Raw genomic sequence first — 18,815 nt, 5'->3', positions numbered from 1 at the left:
CCTCAATGTAAAATCTCTCTTCGCCTCCAGCACCTTTGTTCCCGGCGGCTTTCACAGCCTCTCCATCCACTGCCCAGAATAACCCAGTCACTTCAAAAACGGCTCTGAAGCATAGAAGCCGTGCTGAGCAATTAGCCTTCCCAATGCCCTGCTGGCGAGTGGTCATTAGTTTAATGAAGGACTATTAAAAACACATAAAAATCTCAACCAACAAAAATAAACAATGCCAACAAAGGCAGTGTCTTAAACTTGTACCAGGCTGCGTGCAACGTGAGAATACCCGCCAGCATGCGGCAGGGACGCGGGATGCCTGGGAGCCCAAGTCCCTGGTTGGCTTCAATTTTTTAAATTCTTGTCGTCTGGGGACATGACCACATGTGCACACACACACGATATTAAATCTAGGAAGTGATTTTAAATTCTGACTAGAAGAAAAGATGTGCAATTTGGAGAAAGAGTGAGAAGGTGCTCTTTGGACTGGGCTCCCCCACATTCTTTTTGATATTTGTGATTCTCATCTGACAAAGTGAGGCCAAGGCCAGATCACTTAATCTCCATCCCTAGGTCCTCAAATTCCTGAAAAGCAGCTTCTGCTACAGAAGACGTGATTCAAAAGTGACTCAAAGGGGCTATGCATTCACATTGAAGCTCTTTGTTTTCTTTCCTTCCTTCCTTCCCTCTAGTTTTCTTGTTTTGGGGGGAGGGGGGTGGACATAGGTTGGTTGGTTGGTCGGTCGGTTTATTTTAACAGACGTCCTGGGGATTGAACCCAGGACCTCATGCATGCTAACCATGCACTCTAACACTAAGCCATACTGTCCCCCCTTTCTCCGTCCTTTCTTCTTCTTTTCTTAAAATTCTTGTATTTTAATTGAAGTATAGTTGATTTACAATGTTAATTTCTAGTGTAAAGCAAAGTGATTCAGTTATACACAAACACACACACACATATACACACACACACACACAAAATATATGTATTTTCCAGATTCTTTTCCATTACAGCCCTTCCTTCCCTCCTTTCCTTCCTTTCTCCTTTTATTTTTTAGATGGCAGCTAAGGCAGCTGATTCCAAGGGGAGAAGGATTCAAAGTTGCAGCCCAGCTCCCTGCTGACTGCTCCCCACAGTCAGGATAAAGAGAGGGACCAACTTTCCAAGGCAGAGGGAACAAGTCAGGAGCCTGAGTCCAAGTGCAGAAACTTCCCTTAACCCTCCCAAGCCACTGGCCAATAGAAACTGCTTCTTTAATCTGATCTTTTCCCTTAAAGGCAAAGATAAAGCTATTCTTAGGAAAATCTCCCTCAGCAGCAGACTCTTTCCCGCCCCCTCCCTTTTAAAAAGAACAACCAACCAAACCAGCAAGCCAATAGGGTAACATCATTCAGAAGGACCGAATTCCTCTTCCTGCTCAAGGTAATATGTAGGAGAGATGTGTGAATTAATAGAACACTGGGCTCTCATTTCAAAGTTTGCCCCTTGCTTTCCAATTGTTAATGCTGTCACTTTCTCAAAGAACAAAACACCACATTTCCCCCAGATTTACAAATAAAAACAAACCAGGAGTGAGAGAGAAACTCTAACTGCCCTGGGAAAGGCTAGGGCAAAGCAGGAAGTGATAAACAAGGCTGTCAATTCACTATTCTTCCCTGAAGTAAGTGCATGGAACACAGAGCCCATTCTCCAGGGTCCGATGCCATAATGCTAACCAAGAACAAGGCTGGCTTTACCTTCAGAGCACCACAAAGTTCCACGGTGTCTGCGTCATCGACCACTGTAATTCGAAAATTTGGAGTCTGCAGAAGTTCTTTGAAGAGTAGGCCATTCTCCATTATCTTGCTGCCTATGGAAAGGTTAGAAAAAAGGAAATTAATAGCAGCTCCTCTAATCCTTTTTAAGTTTTTTCTTTTTTTAAATATATATTTTTTAATTGAAGTATAGTCAGTTTACAGTGTTGTGTCAATTTCTCATGCACAGCATAATGCTTCAGTCATACATGAATATACATAGATTCATTTTCATATTCTTCTTCACCATAAGTTACTACAAGATATTGAATATAGTTCCCTGTGCTATACAGTATAAACCTGTTTATCTAATTTATATATAGTAGTTAGTATCTGCAAATCTCAAACTCCCAATTTGTCCCTTCCCACTCCCTTTCCCCCCTGGTAACCATAAGTTTGTTTTCTGTGTCTGTGAGTCTGTTTCTGTTTTATAAATGTTTGTCTTTTTTTTTTTTTTTAAGATTCCACACATAAGTGATATCATATGGTATTTTTCTTTCTCTTTCTGGCTTACTTCACTTAGAATGACAGTCTCCAGGTCCATCCATGTTGCTGCAAATGGCATTATTTCACTCTTTTTATGGCTGAGTAATATTCCATCGTATAAATTATATCACAACTTCTTTATCTGGTCATCTGTCGATGGACATTTAGGTTGTTTCCATGTGCTGGCTATTGTAAATAGTGCTGCTATGAACACTGGGCTATGTGTGTGTTTTTGAATTAAGGTTCCCTCTGGATATGTGCCCAGGAGTGGGACAGCTGGATTATTGGGTAAGTCCATGGCAGCCTCTAATCTTAATTTTCACATCTAACACAGTTTAAAATGACCTTTTTTTTCTTATTACAAAGGTAACATGTTCATTATAGGAAATTTTAGAAAACTCACAGGACTAGAAATAGAAAATGAAAATATTCCATTATTCCACCAGAGATGATCATAACACTTTGCATACAGCTTTAACTTACTGAAATAGGAATATACATAGGTTTTTTCAAAATTGGGAACATGACATGTATGTGTCCAAAATGTGCTTTCCCCCATTTACGGCATGAATAATTTTCAATGATATATTTTCTACATTATTTTAAATGTCTGTATTTTACTGTGCAAATGCATTATATTTTATCTAAGCATCTTTCTATTGTTTGATATCTAAAACTGTCCCTGACTTTTTGCTACCATCGATACTTATAAGCTCAATTTCTGTGTTTATATCTGTAACATACATATTATTGATCAATACCAGTCACCCCCTCGTTTCCATGGGAGAATACCTCCCTTTCTACCGATGCCAGGTTTGACCACACCATGTGCCAGGACTCACAGTGGGTGAGGCAGATTTCCCCATCCCCCAACCTTGGGCTCAGTCCTGTGACTTGCTGTGGTCAAGGGAACATTAACAGACTTGATACACTGCAGACTTGAAGACCACGTGTGCAGAAGTAGGGCTGGTTCTCATGTCCCTCTGCCTTCACTGTGAGAGGAAGACACCCTGGCCAGCCCGTTGGGCCCCACAGGAAGATGAGACGCAAGGACCACAGCCACCCCAGCGCCCCAGGGGACCCACAGACCTGTGAGCTGGGCTTGCTTTGGATGCCACTGAGATTCTGGGACTATCTGTTACTGAGCATCACAATGGATCAGAGAACTGATGCAATACCAACAAATATGTTAACTGACTAAACTGCTGGAGACAGAAGTGCACTCAAAGGATCCTTGTTTTCGCTCCCACTGTTTCCCCTCCCTTGGGATCGTGCCTGGAAGGACACAGAAGCTCAGTAGTTTTCACACTTTTTGTGTTTAGAGGCTTTTGGTTCAAAACAAAAATAAAACTTTACACATTAAGCCGGATGTGAACGCTGCTCTGATGGGTGGCAGACAAGGTGGGGGCTCAGCCCCGGGAGGGCTCCAACGATCAGGATGACAAAATCCGCCAGCAAAGTCCTGGGGCCCACATGGTGGTCGCCAAGCAGAGCCGGCAGACAGCCCCCTGAGGACCACAGCCCTCGGGCCCTTCCTGCCTCTCGGTTCCCGAGCCTGCCCCCGCACTTGGGCCCACGTTACAATCACCTGGTGACAATCACCTGGTGATCTTTAAAAACACGGAAGGCCGATTTTGATAATGCTGATTCTTCCAATTCAAGAACACATTTCCATTTCTTTGTATCATCTTCAATTTCCTTCATCAATGTTTTACAGTTTTCACAGCATAGGTAACCTCTTTGGTTAAGTTTATTTCTAGGTATTTTGGTGTTTTTTTTTTTTTTTTGATGCAATGGAACTGTTTCTGCCAGTTATAAAATTCTGGTTTTGGGAGTGAAAAAAAAATGTGAATGAAGGGCCGCAAATGGCAAAATATCTTTCTTTCTTATGGGTGAGTTGTATTCCATTATATACACATGCTGCATCTTCTTTATCCATTCATCAATTGATGTGCACTTAGGATGTTTCCATATCTTGGCAATTATAAATAATGTGGCCGTTAATAGTGGGGTGAATGCATCTTTTTAAATTAATTCTTATTTTGTGGTTGGCTTTATTCCTTTGATAACTATGTAAGTTTAAAAAGCTAAAGCTCTAAACGTTCCTAGAAACAATGAACAGTACATATATGTAAATTTAAAAAAATGTGCAATATATTGTGTATATGTATTTACATGCAATATATCATATATGTGCAGTCAAACTGTAACAATTCTACTTAGTAAAACTGAAAAATGAAAAAAAAAAAAGGAAGGCCAGCCACATCCCAGACCAATTGGGGGGAGGGTATAGCTCAAGTGGTAGAATGCATGCTTAGCACGCATGAGGTCCTGGGTTCAATCCCCAGTACCTCCTCCAAATATAAATAAGTAAGTCAGACCAGTTAAACCATAAGCTCTGGTTTGAGCAAGCATCAGTAATTTTTGAAGCTCCCCTGGTGACTCCAATAGGCAGACAAGTCTGAAAACCTCTGATTTAACTTCCTCCAGCCTTGGCTTCCCCATGAGTAAGACAGGATGGCACCATCAGGACTGGTGTGAGGTTAAATAAGAATCAGGTGTGAAAACAGCCTATTTGTCACAACAAGCTTGCAAAGGTCCTATGTAACAACAACAGGACAGCTGACACTTAACGTGCTTATGCCTGATTTTTCCCTGGTTATAGACAGGAGGCCCAGAGAGGTTTACCAAGTTGTTCTAGGTCACACAGCTAGTAGGAGGCAGAGCCTGTATTCTAACCCAGTGCTCTGACTCCTGGGCCCAGGTTCTCTCTGTGCTATAGTCCTCTCTGGGGCAAGAAAAGATACGATAAGCAACAAACAAACATCACAATTAGAGCTATTGTCTCCTGATGCAGGAAAAAAAACGACTGTCAACAACTAAAACGACACCCAGAAGTAATAAAATGTCAAAATGACCCAGGAGAGAGTGGAAAGATGAAATAAGACTGGCCAGAAGTTACTCATTACTAAAGACAGGTGCTGGGGTCCCGATACTGTTCTCCCTAATTTTGTTTGGTTTAAGGAAATTTTCCATAAAATATTTAAGATGTCTATACTAGATACTTAGAAATAGAAACACATTTTCTATTTTACAGGCCGTGCTGTTATCAGTTATTTAGCTGAGTTCTCCTCTGTCCAAATACTAGAAGTATGTCCATTTGAGCAAACTGTCCCCTTCCTTTTCTAAACAGTCCTCCAGGCCAGCAGCACTGTTTCATCACCTGGGTTGGGTAAACCGGCCCCGGCCCCACATCAGGATGTCATTACTGTCTCTCTCCGCTGTCCCTGACCACGGGCCTCCGACATGAGGGAGGCTGACAATTGTCACAGACAGGCCCCTACCCGAGCCACTTTCATCCAGCCGTCGGCACCTGGGAGCAACCTGACAGGGAGAACGGGGTCCATTTACTACTGATACAAGGTGGGGTCTGTCGATGCCTCGGTGGCTGCAAATTCCACACGGTGTCCATTAGGGAGGTGGGCTTGACTGACAGCAATCTTACATTTTCTCAAATGCAACTTTTAAATTTTTATCTTTTATTATTTTAAATCGTGGATAAGGAAGCACTAACCATATTATCGTTATCAGTCATAAGCAGTGACGCCGCACACAGGGACCTGGGGCATCTGGTCCAGAACAGGTAATGCCCAACAGCTGTGTGCAAGGGCTCCCCAGACTCCACATGAATCAAAAAACAGGAAAATCCCCGTTCTCAGCTACACCACATTTTGGAGATAACCTACTGAGTAAAACTCCTTCAAAACCCTCCCATCAGTTTGCAATTCCCTATTTGTGTACCTAGAAGCTCCTTCCATACAGGAGCTTATGTATTCTTGACATTTATCACCATGACTGACACAGAACAGGCTTTGAACGGTATTTGTGGGTGAGTGGAAGTCTGGGACTCTGTGCAGTCAGTCCCGAGAAGGAAGGGAGCTCTCACCACAAGGGGGCGCCGTAGTTCACCGTGCTCAGCAGTATTTTTCCAGAGCTGAAAATAATGCCATTTTCTCCCTCCTCCACAGAGGACTCAAGAGGGCTAAGATTCGCGAATCCCTCATAATTAAAAATGAGTTGGCTGCTAATGTCATCAAGAAAGGAGACCTGGATAACCAAGGGGAAATGACTGAATCCAGAATTTTTTTTGTTGTTTCGTTTTGTTTTGTGGGGGTTTTTTTGGGGGGGGTAGGCTTATTTATTACTTATTATCTTTTTTTTAATTTAACAGAGTTACTGGGGATTGAACCCAGGACCTCATGCATGCTAAGCACATGCTCTGCCACTAAGCTATACCCACCCCGCTGAGTCCAGAAATTTTAATGTTGATATAATTATCTAACTACAACCCTTACTCCAACTCACGCATCACCTCAGTGTTGCCTTTATGGCAACCTCCCCTCCTCAACCAGGATCCATCCCAGGATCCTGCACTAGACACTCCCTTAGCCTTTCATCCTCATCCACGTCACTGACATTTTTGAAGAGTACTGGCCAGCTGTTTTGTACCACATCCCTTACTTTGTGCTTGTCTGATATTCCTTCACAATCAAAGTCAGGTTACGTAAGAAAATTCAGCAAGTGTCACTTTCCTGCTCTTACTTTCGACGTTTTACTGAATTTAATTGCCAGCCATGGTCCAACCCACAGACAAGGCAATGGGAGCACTGGGTAGACAGAAACCAGAGGTGAAGAGATGTGACTTCTGTGCATTTGTCTGTCTTACAAATCAAAAAAGCCTACTGCATTTCCTTACAACAAACAGGGCTCAGAGGCCAGTAAAAATCATAGCCAAAACCTACAGGTTTCACGCAAGGACTGGAGAAGTCTCAGCCTTAGAGAATGAATGGGTGACCAGTCATTCCCAACCGATCAGCAAATTGACTATTAGCAAATAGGACTGAGTGGGAACAAGTAGTTAGTATTAAAAAAAAATAGTAATTACATAACAATTTCACAGGCTACATTAAAATCACAGATGAATGAAAGAACTGTGAAAGAATAAAACCTGTATACAGGCTAGTCATATACATGTGTCAGTTTTTTTCCTGGAGGGATGCTTGGAAAATGCTAACAGTGATTCCCTCTGGGAAGAAGGAACAAATGGAAAACTCTAATCTTACTTCTAATTTTACACCTGCTCGTGCTGTTTGAATTTTCCTACCTGTGTCTGTATGGCCTTCATAAATATCAACCTGAGCCATGTTATTATAGGTCATTTTGTTTTCTTCCTTTTACTATTTGTGATACCTCTCCTCTCCAAAATTATTATTTCTCAAAAAAAAAAAAATCTAAGTGCCCAGATACACGGGATTGTCAACAGAATGCTCTGCAACTATAAAGATGTAAGTTGACAGACTTAGGAAGTCAGTTGTTACACACCAAGTAAGTGGAGCGATCATAAAAGAGGGTGTAACAGCTACAGACACAATTTACACAAACAGAAGAGATAAAAATTAAATTAAATTTTAAAAGGTTTTCTTTTGATTATCTCTGTTTTCCACAGTAATCAGGGAATATCCATACAATTAAAAATTAAGGAGAAGGGGTGGGGGTATAGCTCAGTGGTAGAGTGTGTGCTTGGTGGGCACAAGGTCCTGGGTTCAATCTCTAGTGCCTCCATTAAAGGGATAAATAAGTAAATAAACAGATAAATGAAGGAGAAAACTTGGCAATAGGAACTTAATTTGTTGGAGAAAATACAGACTTTAATCTCTAAACAGAGGTGTTCATCAATCTATTACTAACAGTTCTTCCCTAGAAGCTAAATCAACCCTCCTGAACTTCTATCCTGGAATGATGCTGATTGAGACTCATACTACTGCATGTATACATTTAACAAGCACCTCCAAAAAGACAAATAAGGTTCTGATACTTAAAGAGCTGGAGTAGACTGAGCTTATAGTTTAAAATTACACACCTTTCGGGGAATGTAAAAGGCTGTGTGCAAGGCAGTTTGTCAGTTCCTCAGAAAATTAAACACAGAAAGACCGTACAATCCAGCCATCTCACTTCTGGGTATTTACCCCAAAGAACTGAAAGCGAGTACTCAGGTATTTACATACCCATGGGCAGAGCAGCACTATTCACAGTAGCTGAAAAGATGGAAACAACCTCACATCAACAGATAGGTGAACAAACAGAATGCAGCACATCCATACAATGAAATACTATTCAGCCATAAAAAAGAATGTCATTCTGTTACATGCTACATGGATGAAACTTGAAAACATTATAAGTGAAATAAGTCAGACAGAAAAGGACAAATATGGTATGAGCCCACTTATATGAAATACCTAGAATAGGCAAATTCAGACAGACACAAAGTAGAGTGGTGTCTCCCAGGGACTGGGGGAAGGGAGGAATCCTCAGTTATTGCTTGCTGGGTACAGAATTTCTCTGGGGGTAATTAAAGTTTTGGAAATGGATAAAGGTAGTGGTTGTACAATGTCAATATATTTAAAGCCACCAAATTGTACACTTAAACAGTTAAAAAGGCAAATGTCAGACATATAAAAAAATTTTTTTAATAAAAGTAAAGGAGACGAAAAGGAAAAAAAAAAAGTAAAAAATGTCCTAATTTGAGGCATAAGAACCAGGAGCCGCCCTTCCCTGTTCATCCTAACTTACTCAGGAAAGCCTGACCTCTCTCAGCGCTTCATTTAACAGAGCTGCTAAGGAGAAGCAATTCACATCACTGGTGTGTCTGACAAGGGCGGAAGTAAGTTTGGGAGTAGTAGACAGACATTTGCAAAGCATGCGCAAACACAACGATATTTCTCTTCTCTGAGTCCTATAACATGCTACATAGGCACACGGGAACTCCAAAGCCCTCTTTATAAGAAACAAAAGTCTCACACCAGTGTATGAGAGTAGAAAGAGATTTCAAGAAACAGGGGGACCCAAGTTCATGCCTGGGCTCTCTAGCTTTGTGACCTTGGGGACAGGTAACTTCCTCTCTGAGCCTTGGCTTGCTCACCTGAAAGTGGGGATCGTTCCCACCAATTTTTAGATCTCACTGGAATCCAGTGAGGATCCAGGTCCTGGCATTTGCGAGTAATGAAAAGCTGTGTTTCTATGGCCAGGGGAGCCCCACCATGGATGTCCCCATTCTCTGCTTCTTGGTACAAGCACCCTTGTGTTTAGCCTCAATGATGTCATCGCTGGATCACGGCAGGTCAGCACGGTCTCCTGGGCTTTTCTTTCACTCCAGAGGCTGTTGAAACACTCTAATCCCACAGCATGGGCTCCTAAGATAAAATTCCCACCCCACTGAATGTCCACCCCAGAAATGTTAAGGGGGCAGGGAAGAGTCCACTACAGAAAATGTACACGTTAAGACAGCAAACGTCCAGGATCCCGAGGCCCCATCCCCGGCGGCGCTCACCAATGGTGGTTTCGCAGAACTTCCCGGCAGCCACCTCGTTGGCAATGTTGGCGCCCATCAGCACGCTGATGTCAATGCCCATCTTCTCCCGGATGATGTCGGAAATGAGCTTCAGCCCCTCAGGACCCTTGTCAATGCCCTGCGGGGACGGCAGCCAGTCAGGGGGAAACAAACCACCAAAGAAAGAGGCAGGAGATTGTTGCTTTGTAAGTAATCCAGGTTCAGACCTCCAGTGGCACACGCAACTGGAAAAACCTCTCTTGTTTACAAGGGTAAACACTCATACTGTCTATGTACTATTTAAAGAGTAACAATCAGATGAAAATGAACATGTAACCACGAGGTTAAGAAACAGAACATGACGGACATTGAGGTCCCCTGTGTCTCTCCCTAAATTCATCCCCCTTCTCAGTACTGCTCCCTGTCCCTGTTCCCTGACCCCTTATCCTGAATGATTTATGCCCTACTCCCTTGCTTTTCTTGCTCATTTGCCACATAAAACTATCTCTAAACAATGTTATGTCAGTATGCCTATTTTTGAAAACCATGAGTGAAACTGTACTGTTTACCTGTAACATGCTGCTTTGAACTATATTATTATGTTAGAGATTTACCCATGTGGCTGCATGAATGTTAGGGTTCACTCTCATTCATGGCTGTGTAGTTTTCCACTGTTCATTCATCCACCCTACTGATGAATGACATTGCAGCTGTTTGCCTTCATAAACATTCACCTACGATACGAACACTTTGGGACAGAGTCTGTCCAGGGGTTTCTAAACCTTTCTTATGACATGGACCCGCCCCTGGCAGTGTGGTGAAGTTACAGGCCCATTCTCAAAATCCACATGCACAGAGGAAAATATGTAAGACAATTATATTGAAATATTGTTACCAGAATGTCCAAAAAAATTTGTGGCAAAGTAATATATATGTTTTATTAATGCAATTATTAAAAGATGTCATGGTAGGTCTAATAATTACAGTAATTTCAAAGTAGTGATGAGCATAACTGATACCCTGAGATATGTGAAGCCACCATAAAGTGATACAAAAATACCTATTGACCACTAGGTCCTGCTAATACTACTGTTAATGAAACTCTGGCTTGTGGCCTACATTCCTAAGTGAACAAAATGCCTGTTTCAGTCAGAGTTAAAATTAATAAAAATGCAGGCCCCCCCCCATATTTCAGTCCATGAGCATCTTGAATTCTGTCTGTGGAGCTTTGGGAGTGGTTTGTGGACTTCCAGTTAAAAACAACCTCTTTAGGGAATGAACCCAGATGTGGGAACGAAGATGATTAATTTTGCAGCTATTGCAAACCATGGGAGATTTCCAGAGCGCAGGCGCAGACCCACGTACTGGACTAGAAGGGTCTCTCTGGCGGGAAGGCTTCTCAGGGGACCCTTGCACCCTCGCCCCTGAGAACCTCCTGCATGGGGAAGCAGCCTCTCCTCAGTGTGAGCAAGTCAGCCTCGTGGGAGACGTGGTTTTGATCACCTTCCAGGCATATTTAAGAAACAAACCCAAGGGGAGGGTATAGCTCAAGTGGTAGAGCACATGCTTTGCATGAGGTCCTGGGTTCAACCCCCAGCGCCTCCTCTAAAAAAAATAAACCTCAATAACCCCCTCAAAAAACTGAAAAAGAAAAAAAGAAAGAAAACAAACCCAAACCAGCCGTAACCTCCCTTTAGCTCCTTCCCTCCAACAGATGAAAGGGAGAGGAAAGGAAGCTAGCTCCCAGTAACACGGCGCAGCGAGGGGCCAAGGCACCTTGATGAGGGTGATGCCCAGCGCGTCCTTAGGCACTCTCCCGGTGATCTCGTCGCAGATCCTGTGAATGAACTGGTGGGGGATGACAAACACCAGCAGGTCTGCATCCTGCACCGCCTCCCCGAGGTTCGAGACAGCAACCTGCAATGGTGAGGCGGAAACTGTTACTCCTGGGCCAAAACGCGCCTGTCCAAGCGGCGCAAGCGCAGACCATCCTTCAGGACAAGAGCAGGGCGTGCCCTGCCTTCCTCACTCAGGACGCACATCTCTGCAGCTTACTAGCCAAGCTAGTGCCCTACTCCCTCCCTGCCTCGGTTCCCTTCCCCATAAAAGGGAGTCATAACCATACTGTTGCTCAGCCAACCCCCCAGTCCATTTTCTGCCCATCTTTGCCCGGCTGTCTTCCCCAGGAGGCTGCTCTTGGGTCCCGCCCTAGGGCGGCGCTATCGCGAGCTCCAAGGTGGGAGGAGAGACAGGGAAGTAAGGGTGTCGATCGGCCTCCTGGGGCCACTCCAGCTGTGCTCGCAGGGCTGCTGGCCTGGCTTCCTTCTGCAGCTCCACCTCCTGACCTGGTAGGAGGCAGCTGAGTTCGAGGCTCTAAGCGCTGGTTGAACCGGTGGAGTGACACTCGACCATTCCCTTGCACTTCCAGGGGTGGCCATGGCTTCCTGCTGTTGCTAATCTCCGGGCACCTCACCCAGCCCTTCTGGTTCCCTCCACTCTGCCCACACCTCTGTCAGTGGTCCCACACTACACACTCCTTCTTTAAGCACTTTGAAAGAGAGCTGTTGGGAAGAATAAACGCTACAGATCAGTGTCTGGCACCTGACAGGCACGCGAAACATATTAGCTACTATGATGATTTATTTTCTCAGGTAAGTAGGAAGATGGGTTTTTAAGATTACCCTGGACAAACACACACACACACACACACACACAGAGACAGAGGCGAGGACATCTAGTGAGGACATCTAGTGAGGGCACTGGGGCATAGGTCTCTAGTATAGACTGCCTCTTGTTGCCCAATGTCTGTTCTCCGCTTCTTCCTCAGCAAGAGAAACCCCACACTTTGGGGTGAGGCTCTTAACTCCAGGGAAAAAGGCTGTATTTCTAGCCATCCTTGTAGCTGTGTAATTAAGTGCTGACCAGTAAGGTGTAAATGGAAGTGTTGCATGTGACTTCCGGTAAATGCCCTTGAAGGTCTTTCTTCCTCCTTTTTACCAGAGTGAATGTGAAGAGATGGCTGGAGCTCAGGCAATCACCTTGGAGTATGAGGAGGAAACCAAATACTGAGATGGCAGAACAGAGTCTCTGACACTATGGTGTATTGTTATTACGATGGATGTCTTTTATGTGAGAGAATAAAAAGCGCATTCACTTTGTTTAGGTCACTGTAGTTTTGGTTTTCTGTCATATGTACCTGAATCTAACCCAACTGTAAGTGACCTAGTTCCCATTAAACACTGGTGATTCCCAAAATGAAGGGACCTGGATGAAGATTCCTCTCTGAGGAAGTGCTATCTGCCACGGGAACATCATTGAGGATGGATAAGCCTCCCAGGAAATCTAGTTCGGGAGCTGTGGTGGAGATGCCAACTCTACGACAAAATTTCCTCTCTGTTTTCTGGTCACTGGTCACCATGCTGGGGATTGGCCAGCACTCACTACTGAAGGCACAGAGCCTTCAAACAGGGGGCTGTTTCCTCCACACACTCCCTCCCCCTTCTTTCTGCTCACTGACAGCCCAGAGCTAGCAAATGGCACAGAAATGGTGAGGAAACATGGGACCAAGGATAGTAGCGTGAAAGAGCTGCTGGACCACTGTTACGTGAGAGGGAAATAAATACCTTTGCTCTTTAAGTCACACTATGACCTCTCTCCTTATCTCTTACTCTAGTCTCTTAACTAACACATGTGCTAAGAGTTACTCCTGCACTCAGAGAATTCCCCAAGGAATTCTACCTAGCATGATTTCACCCCCTCCTCCCTTCGGTTGGTGGGGAAGACTTCTGTAATTTACCACCCAGCCTCCATTCCCCTTCTTTCTAGCAAAAGTACCTCTCAGCTTCATTTCAAAAGCTACTGCTGCCCCATTTTAACGATGCAATGTGGTCGGAGGTAGCCCTTCTCCTGCCCCATGGATGGTCCTTAAGTTGTTTGAGCTCATAGGCACAGAAAACAATGGAAGCCAATGTTTGCTGGGGCTTCTGGGGAATAGCAGCTTCCTTACTCTTCTGCAGCAGCTACTGGGTCTTTCCTGGAACAGGATGGGATGATGATGCGAGGTCTGGAACAGCTGCAACCATTTTACATTGTGAGGGGCAGAACCAAGACCTGCCAAGGGCTCTGATGTGAATGAAGGCAGAGCAGAGAAACAGCAAAACATGGGGCCTTGTTGACATCATTTAAGCCACTGGTTCTGGTTGTACCTGAAACCAGCTCTACCTGAATTTTTAGTCATATGACCCAAAACATCAGCTTAAGTTGATTCGAATGGCAACAAAAAGAGTCATTCTTCACAGAGGAGATCATAACCTAGAGTTTAGCACTTATTCCTCTTTTTTCACACCCTCAAAGGCAGAGGGAAACCTGCCTTCCTCTTCAGAGGGGCTTGCTAATCTAGGCTGTGTAGCAAGGATTCATCACCAAATATCTACCTGCCTATTAGTTCCCTGGCATCTGGAGATTCTATCTCCTCCAAAAAAGCAGTTTCTTACTTGATCCCATTAACCCCCAATGCCAACTTGGAGTTGCTCTGTTTGTCCCTTACTGTCAAAGCTCATTAAGCTCTTATACATTTGTCTGTGGTCCCAGTCTCCCCGCAGCCTTCATAAGAACTCTGACTCTGACGCCCCACTCCTGCTCCCCTGGGGTTACTAGCCTTGCTTAGGCTGGGACTTCTGCTCTCTGGCTCCCTTTCTCATACAAAGCCTGGCAGCCTGAACGCTTCTTCTCCGGAGCTGTTTTTCTCCTCTCCCATCCACTTCCCGGCCGCCCACACACATCCTCCCTTTCCATCCCTTCAGGGCTTTTCCCAACACAGTGAGATGAAAAGACACCAGAACCAGAGAAAAAATGTTGAAGATGTATACTGGGGCCCCACGTCCACAACTGACCAGCTGTGGGACCTCAGACAAAGGACACATCTTCACTGACCACAGTCACTCCATACACAGAACGGGAATGAAAATCACCTTTCCTACCAGCTACTTCACAGAACACTTTCAAACTAAGTAATACGAACGACAGAGCTCTAAAATGATATGAAATAACTGAAAGGGATTACTCACCAGAAAAATCTACCTGCCTCCTATAAATTCTTAACTTTTAAGGAGTCAGCCCATCCTTAGGTCCCTTGTTACAAAACATTTGCATGGAAACTGCCAGCTGGTCTGGATTCCTTCCTGTCTCTTCTGTTTCCTTTTTCAGTAAATCAAAGGACAACGTGCAGTTGGCTGGGGGCAATGGGTCCCTAGGACAATACAACCAGGGCTCACTCAGCTCCTATGGACGTCCTTCCATTGTCCTTGGCTGAGTGCTTAGGGTTTAACCCACAGGAGCAACAGGTAACACAAGCTGCATTTGTACAGTGCACTCGGCCTGCTCACAGAACACGACTCCGCTTGCCCAGCATCAAAATGAGCTCTCCACAACTAACACAGCAGGTGCAACAGCCTCTTTCAGAATAAAACCTTTAGCGAAGCCACTATCCCATCTCTGAGCAAAATCAGGACACTGCTTTGTGAACACTGATCTATTTCACGGGCCTCCTGCCAAAATCTTTCTGAGAGTGTCCATTAAAGATCCTGAAGTGGGTTGGGAAAGACAAGTCAGAACAACAGGGCTTGCCTTCCACTGGCAGGGAGGACAAATCATCAAATCAGAACTAAGCCATAAGGGCTGGTTCATTTGATGCCCAGACTTTCAGGAATCCAGGGCTCTTGGTCCAAGTTAATTAAAAAAAAAAAGAAAGAAAAACTAATAATAAGTAAATTCATTTTAAACACAGCCAGTAAAGTCCATGTGCCAAGCCTGGAGTTTCCTTTGTATCGCTGTTGGAGTAGCTGTCAGTTCAGCATGTGGGCAGTGTGGCTCAGCTCTGTCACCAGTTAGCTAACTGGACACCACGGGCCACTCCCCTACATTCTTGAGGTAATTAAACACAACAGCATGAGAAACACACATAGCAAAAGACAGCTGGCCCACAGCAGAGGTTCAGAAATACCATGGCTGCCTCCTCTTCTCCTCACCTCTGTCTGGGCCCAGATTGTAGGTGAAATTCACACCCTTGGCTCTGCATTCAGAAAAATGATCCTCAAATACAGACCTTGTCTGATGATTCTGACAGAAATATGCCACTGTGGGAAGTGAGGCTGCCTCAACACTGTGCCAGCAATATCAGCTCATTATGTAGACCACTGATGCCTAGTGTGATTCCCGAACCAACAGCATCTCTATCACCTGGGGACCTGTTAGAAATGTGAATGCCTGGGCCTCAGCGGAGACCTAGTGCATCCCAAACTCTCAGGGTGGACCCAGTGATTCCTGGTAAGCTCTCCCAGCGAGTCTGAGGAACACTGGAATCTGAGAATACCAGTGAGGGCTGATCCGCTAACGAAAACCAAAAAGCTAAACCATGATACAAATGAATTTATTTACAACTTGGAAATAGAATCATAGACATAGGAAAAAAAAAACTATGGTTACCAAAGGGGAAAAGGATTGGGGAGGAGGGATAAATTAGGAGTTTGGGATTAACAGATACACACTACTGTATATATAATAGATAACAACCAGGGTATAGCACAGGGAAATATATTCAATTTCTTGTCATGAGCCATAGTGGAAAATGAAAATATGTATGTATGTATATGTACAACTAAATTGCTTTGGCTGTACACCTGAAACTAACATTGTAAGTCAATTACACTTCAATAAAAAATAATTAAAAAAAAAAAAGAGGGGTCACCACCAAGAAAGCGCAAACTCCCAGAAGGGGACGATATCCTTCTGAATCACATGCCTGAAAACGGATTTGTATCTAATGTATAGAGAGAATTCTTACAACTCAATAATAAAAAGACAAATAACCCAATTCCTTCAAACAGGCAAAGGATCTGAATACACCTTTCTCCAAAGAGGAGATACAAACGTCCGATAAACACGGGACAAGATGATCAACACTGTCAACCATCAGGCAAACGCAAATCAAAAGCACAGCGAGACACGACGTCGCACCCACGAGGGTGGCTAGGATCCAGCAGTTAGGACACGGCAGGAGCTGGTGAGGGTGTGGAGGGACTGGAACCCTCGCACACCGCTGGTGGGAACGTACAAGGGCGCAGCCACCTCGGAAAGCAGTCTGGCAGTTCCTCAAACAGTTCAACAGTTACCATCAGACCCAGCAAGTGTCCCCCTAGGTACACAGTCAGAAGAACAGAAAACACATTCACACAAAACGTGGTACGTGACTGTTCCCAGTAATACCATTCACAATAGCAAAGAGCAGAAACAACCCAAATGTCCACCGACCGATGAGTGGATAAACGAAGTACGGCACGTGCATGAAACAGAATGTGAGTCAGCCATAAAGAGCAGTGAGGGTCTGATTCATGCTACAACATGGATAACCTCAGAGACACCACGCTCGGTGAGAGAAGTCAGTCAGAGAAGACAACGCAGTGTATGGTGCGATTTGTATGAAACGTTCAGAACAGGCAAATGGAGAGAGACAGAAGGTAGATTAGCGGTTGTTTAGGCTGGGGATAGATGGAAACAGGGTGTGACTGCTCAAGGGCATGAGATTTCTTTTTAAGGTGATGAAATACTCTAAAATTGACTAGGGAAGCTCCGAGGAATCGTCTGCACCAAGCATGGATCAGAGATGATTTCAGAGGCCTTCCAGAGCAGTGGGAACCCCTGCCCCCTTTACTTTTTCCATCAGATATTTGGGCAACTTAACTGCCAAGCTCAGAACCCTAGGCATCCTTTCTCTCCCCGCCTACAGCACCAAAAGTAACTGCGGGGAAACGCTACCCGGCCTTAGTGCCATGACACAGTCATCACTGTCTAGAAGGGACCAACTCAGCAGGCTCAGGAACTCAGGAACGGGGCCACCAGCCTTTAGCTATGTGACCTTGGGCAAGTTCATTAACCTCTCTGAGCTGTGGTTTCTTCCCCTATAAAATCAGAATCATCATCGTAAGAAAACTAATTGCATCAACCTAAGAGGGTTACCGAGAACATTAAATAAGACTATAATCAGATAGGGTAGGGGGTCCTCAGAGGAAAAAACCAGGCATGGCTTTCTTGACATAAGAGAAGCCATTATTGGCCTAAGCCATTTTGTGATCTTAACCTGGCACAAGGCTTGCCCTTGAACAGGTCTCAGAAATCAGTGATCTTAAGGGAACAAAAGGACAAACTTACCAGGCATGTGAAGTAACAACAGCAAAGATAACAAGTCAGTTGGAAAGACTCCCAGTTCTGTCTAGTGGTAAACACTAGCCTGCAGCACTGTCCTAAATTGTTCCGCAGAATTTAAATCCCCCTTGGGCGCTCCACCACCAGATCAACTGGAACCTAAGGAATTATGTTGCTGGCCTTTTTTGACCCTCGGGACTTCAAACAACTGAAGCCTGGACTCACTCCCAAGCCCCTCCAGGAACACGCATGTTCCCTTAGCTGAAAAGGTCCCCAGTTTTGTTACTGGGGAGACACTGCTTTGGGAAAGATCCTCAGTGTTCTCACCTTACTTGCTGCAAGTGATAAATCCTTGGCTTGGCTGAGTCTTTTGGCCAGACACCCACCAAGTTTTCGAGTAAGAAGGCGGTAATTGTAAACTACTTAGCACAGTGCTTGACACTAAAGAACACTGTCACCAAAGCCAAAGGGAAGTCCTCAGTGAGCAAGGTCATCGCATCTCCGAACTTCCTCACATTTCTCAGCCTACAGATCCGGCTCCCTCGTGCTGGGCCCGCTGACCTCATTCCTCTTTGTCTCCAGAACCAATGCTGTGCTTTGCATCTGTGGCACCTGCTCACAAAGGTTTGGTGAGTGAACACCGAATGATGAGTGCCTCATGATGGCAGGGGATGGGCAGCCACGTGGTCTGTTCTCAGACAGACTATTACAGAAAGCCACCCACAGGTGAATCTGAAGGAATTTATTCATTTGTTTATTTATTTTAAATTTATCTTAAATTTTATTTTATTCATTTAAAAAATTTTGTTGGGGGGAGGTAACGAGGTTTATTTATTTATTTAACGGAGGTACCGGGGATTGAACCCACAACCTCGTGAACGCTAAGCACGTGCTCTATCACTGAGCTATAACCCCATTTGGAACAGAAGTTCGTAAATGCAGCTCCCACAGGCAGCAG

At 44.4% G+C, this 18,815-nt stretch overlaps 1 protein-coding gene and 1 non-coding gene across 4 annotated transcripts in view; one reads left to right on the top strand and one right to left on the bottom strand.

Annotated features, from left to right (window-relative positions):
* Positions 1 to 18,815, bottom strand: part of GPD1L (glycerol-3-phosphate dehydrogenase 1 like) — a 45,125-nt gene that overhangs the window by 10,278 nt on the left and 16,032 nt on the right. For all 3 annotated transcript variants that reach the window (XM_072940927.1, XM_072940928.1, XM_072940929.1), the window contains exons 3-5: positions 11,435 to 11,575; positions 9,659 to 9,797; positions 1,729 to 1,841 (exon numbers count right to left, since the gene is read on the bottom strand). In XM_072940927.1, the coding sequence (XP_072797028.1) occupies positions 1,729 to 1,841; positions 9,659 to 9,797; positions 11,435 to 11,575 (393 nt within the window). The remainder of the gene's footprint in view (positions 1 to 1,728; positions 1,842 to 9,658; positions 9,798 to 11,434; positions 11,576 to 18,815) is intronic.
* Positions 7,822 to 7,893, top strand: TRNAT-GGU (transfer RNA threonine (anticodon GGU)). The gene has a single exon. It is a non-coding gene; the product is annotated as a tRNA-Thr (tRNA).

The sequence above is a fragment of the Vicugna pacos genome, chromosome 17 (assembly GCF_048564905.1).
Source record: "Vicugna pacos chromosome 17, VicPac4, whole genome shotgun sequence".
Lineage (NCBI taxonomy): Eukaryota > Metazoa > Chordata > Mammalia > Artiodactyla > Camelidae > Vicugna > Vicugna pacos.
Note: the sequence above shows the minus strand (reverse complement) of the source record. Positions and strands in the feature narration are given on the sequence as shown.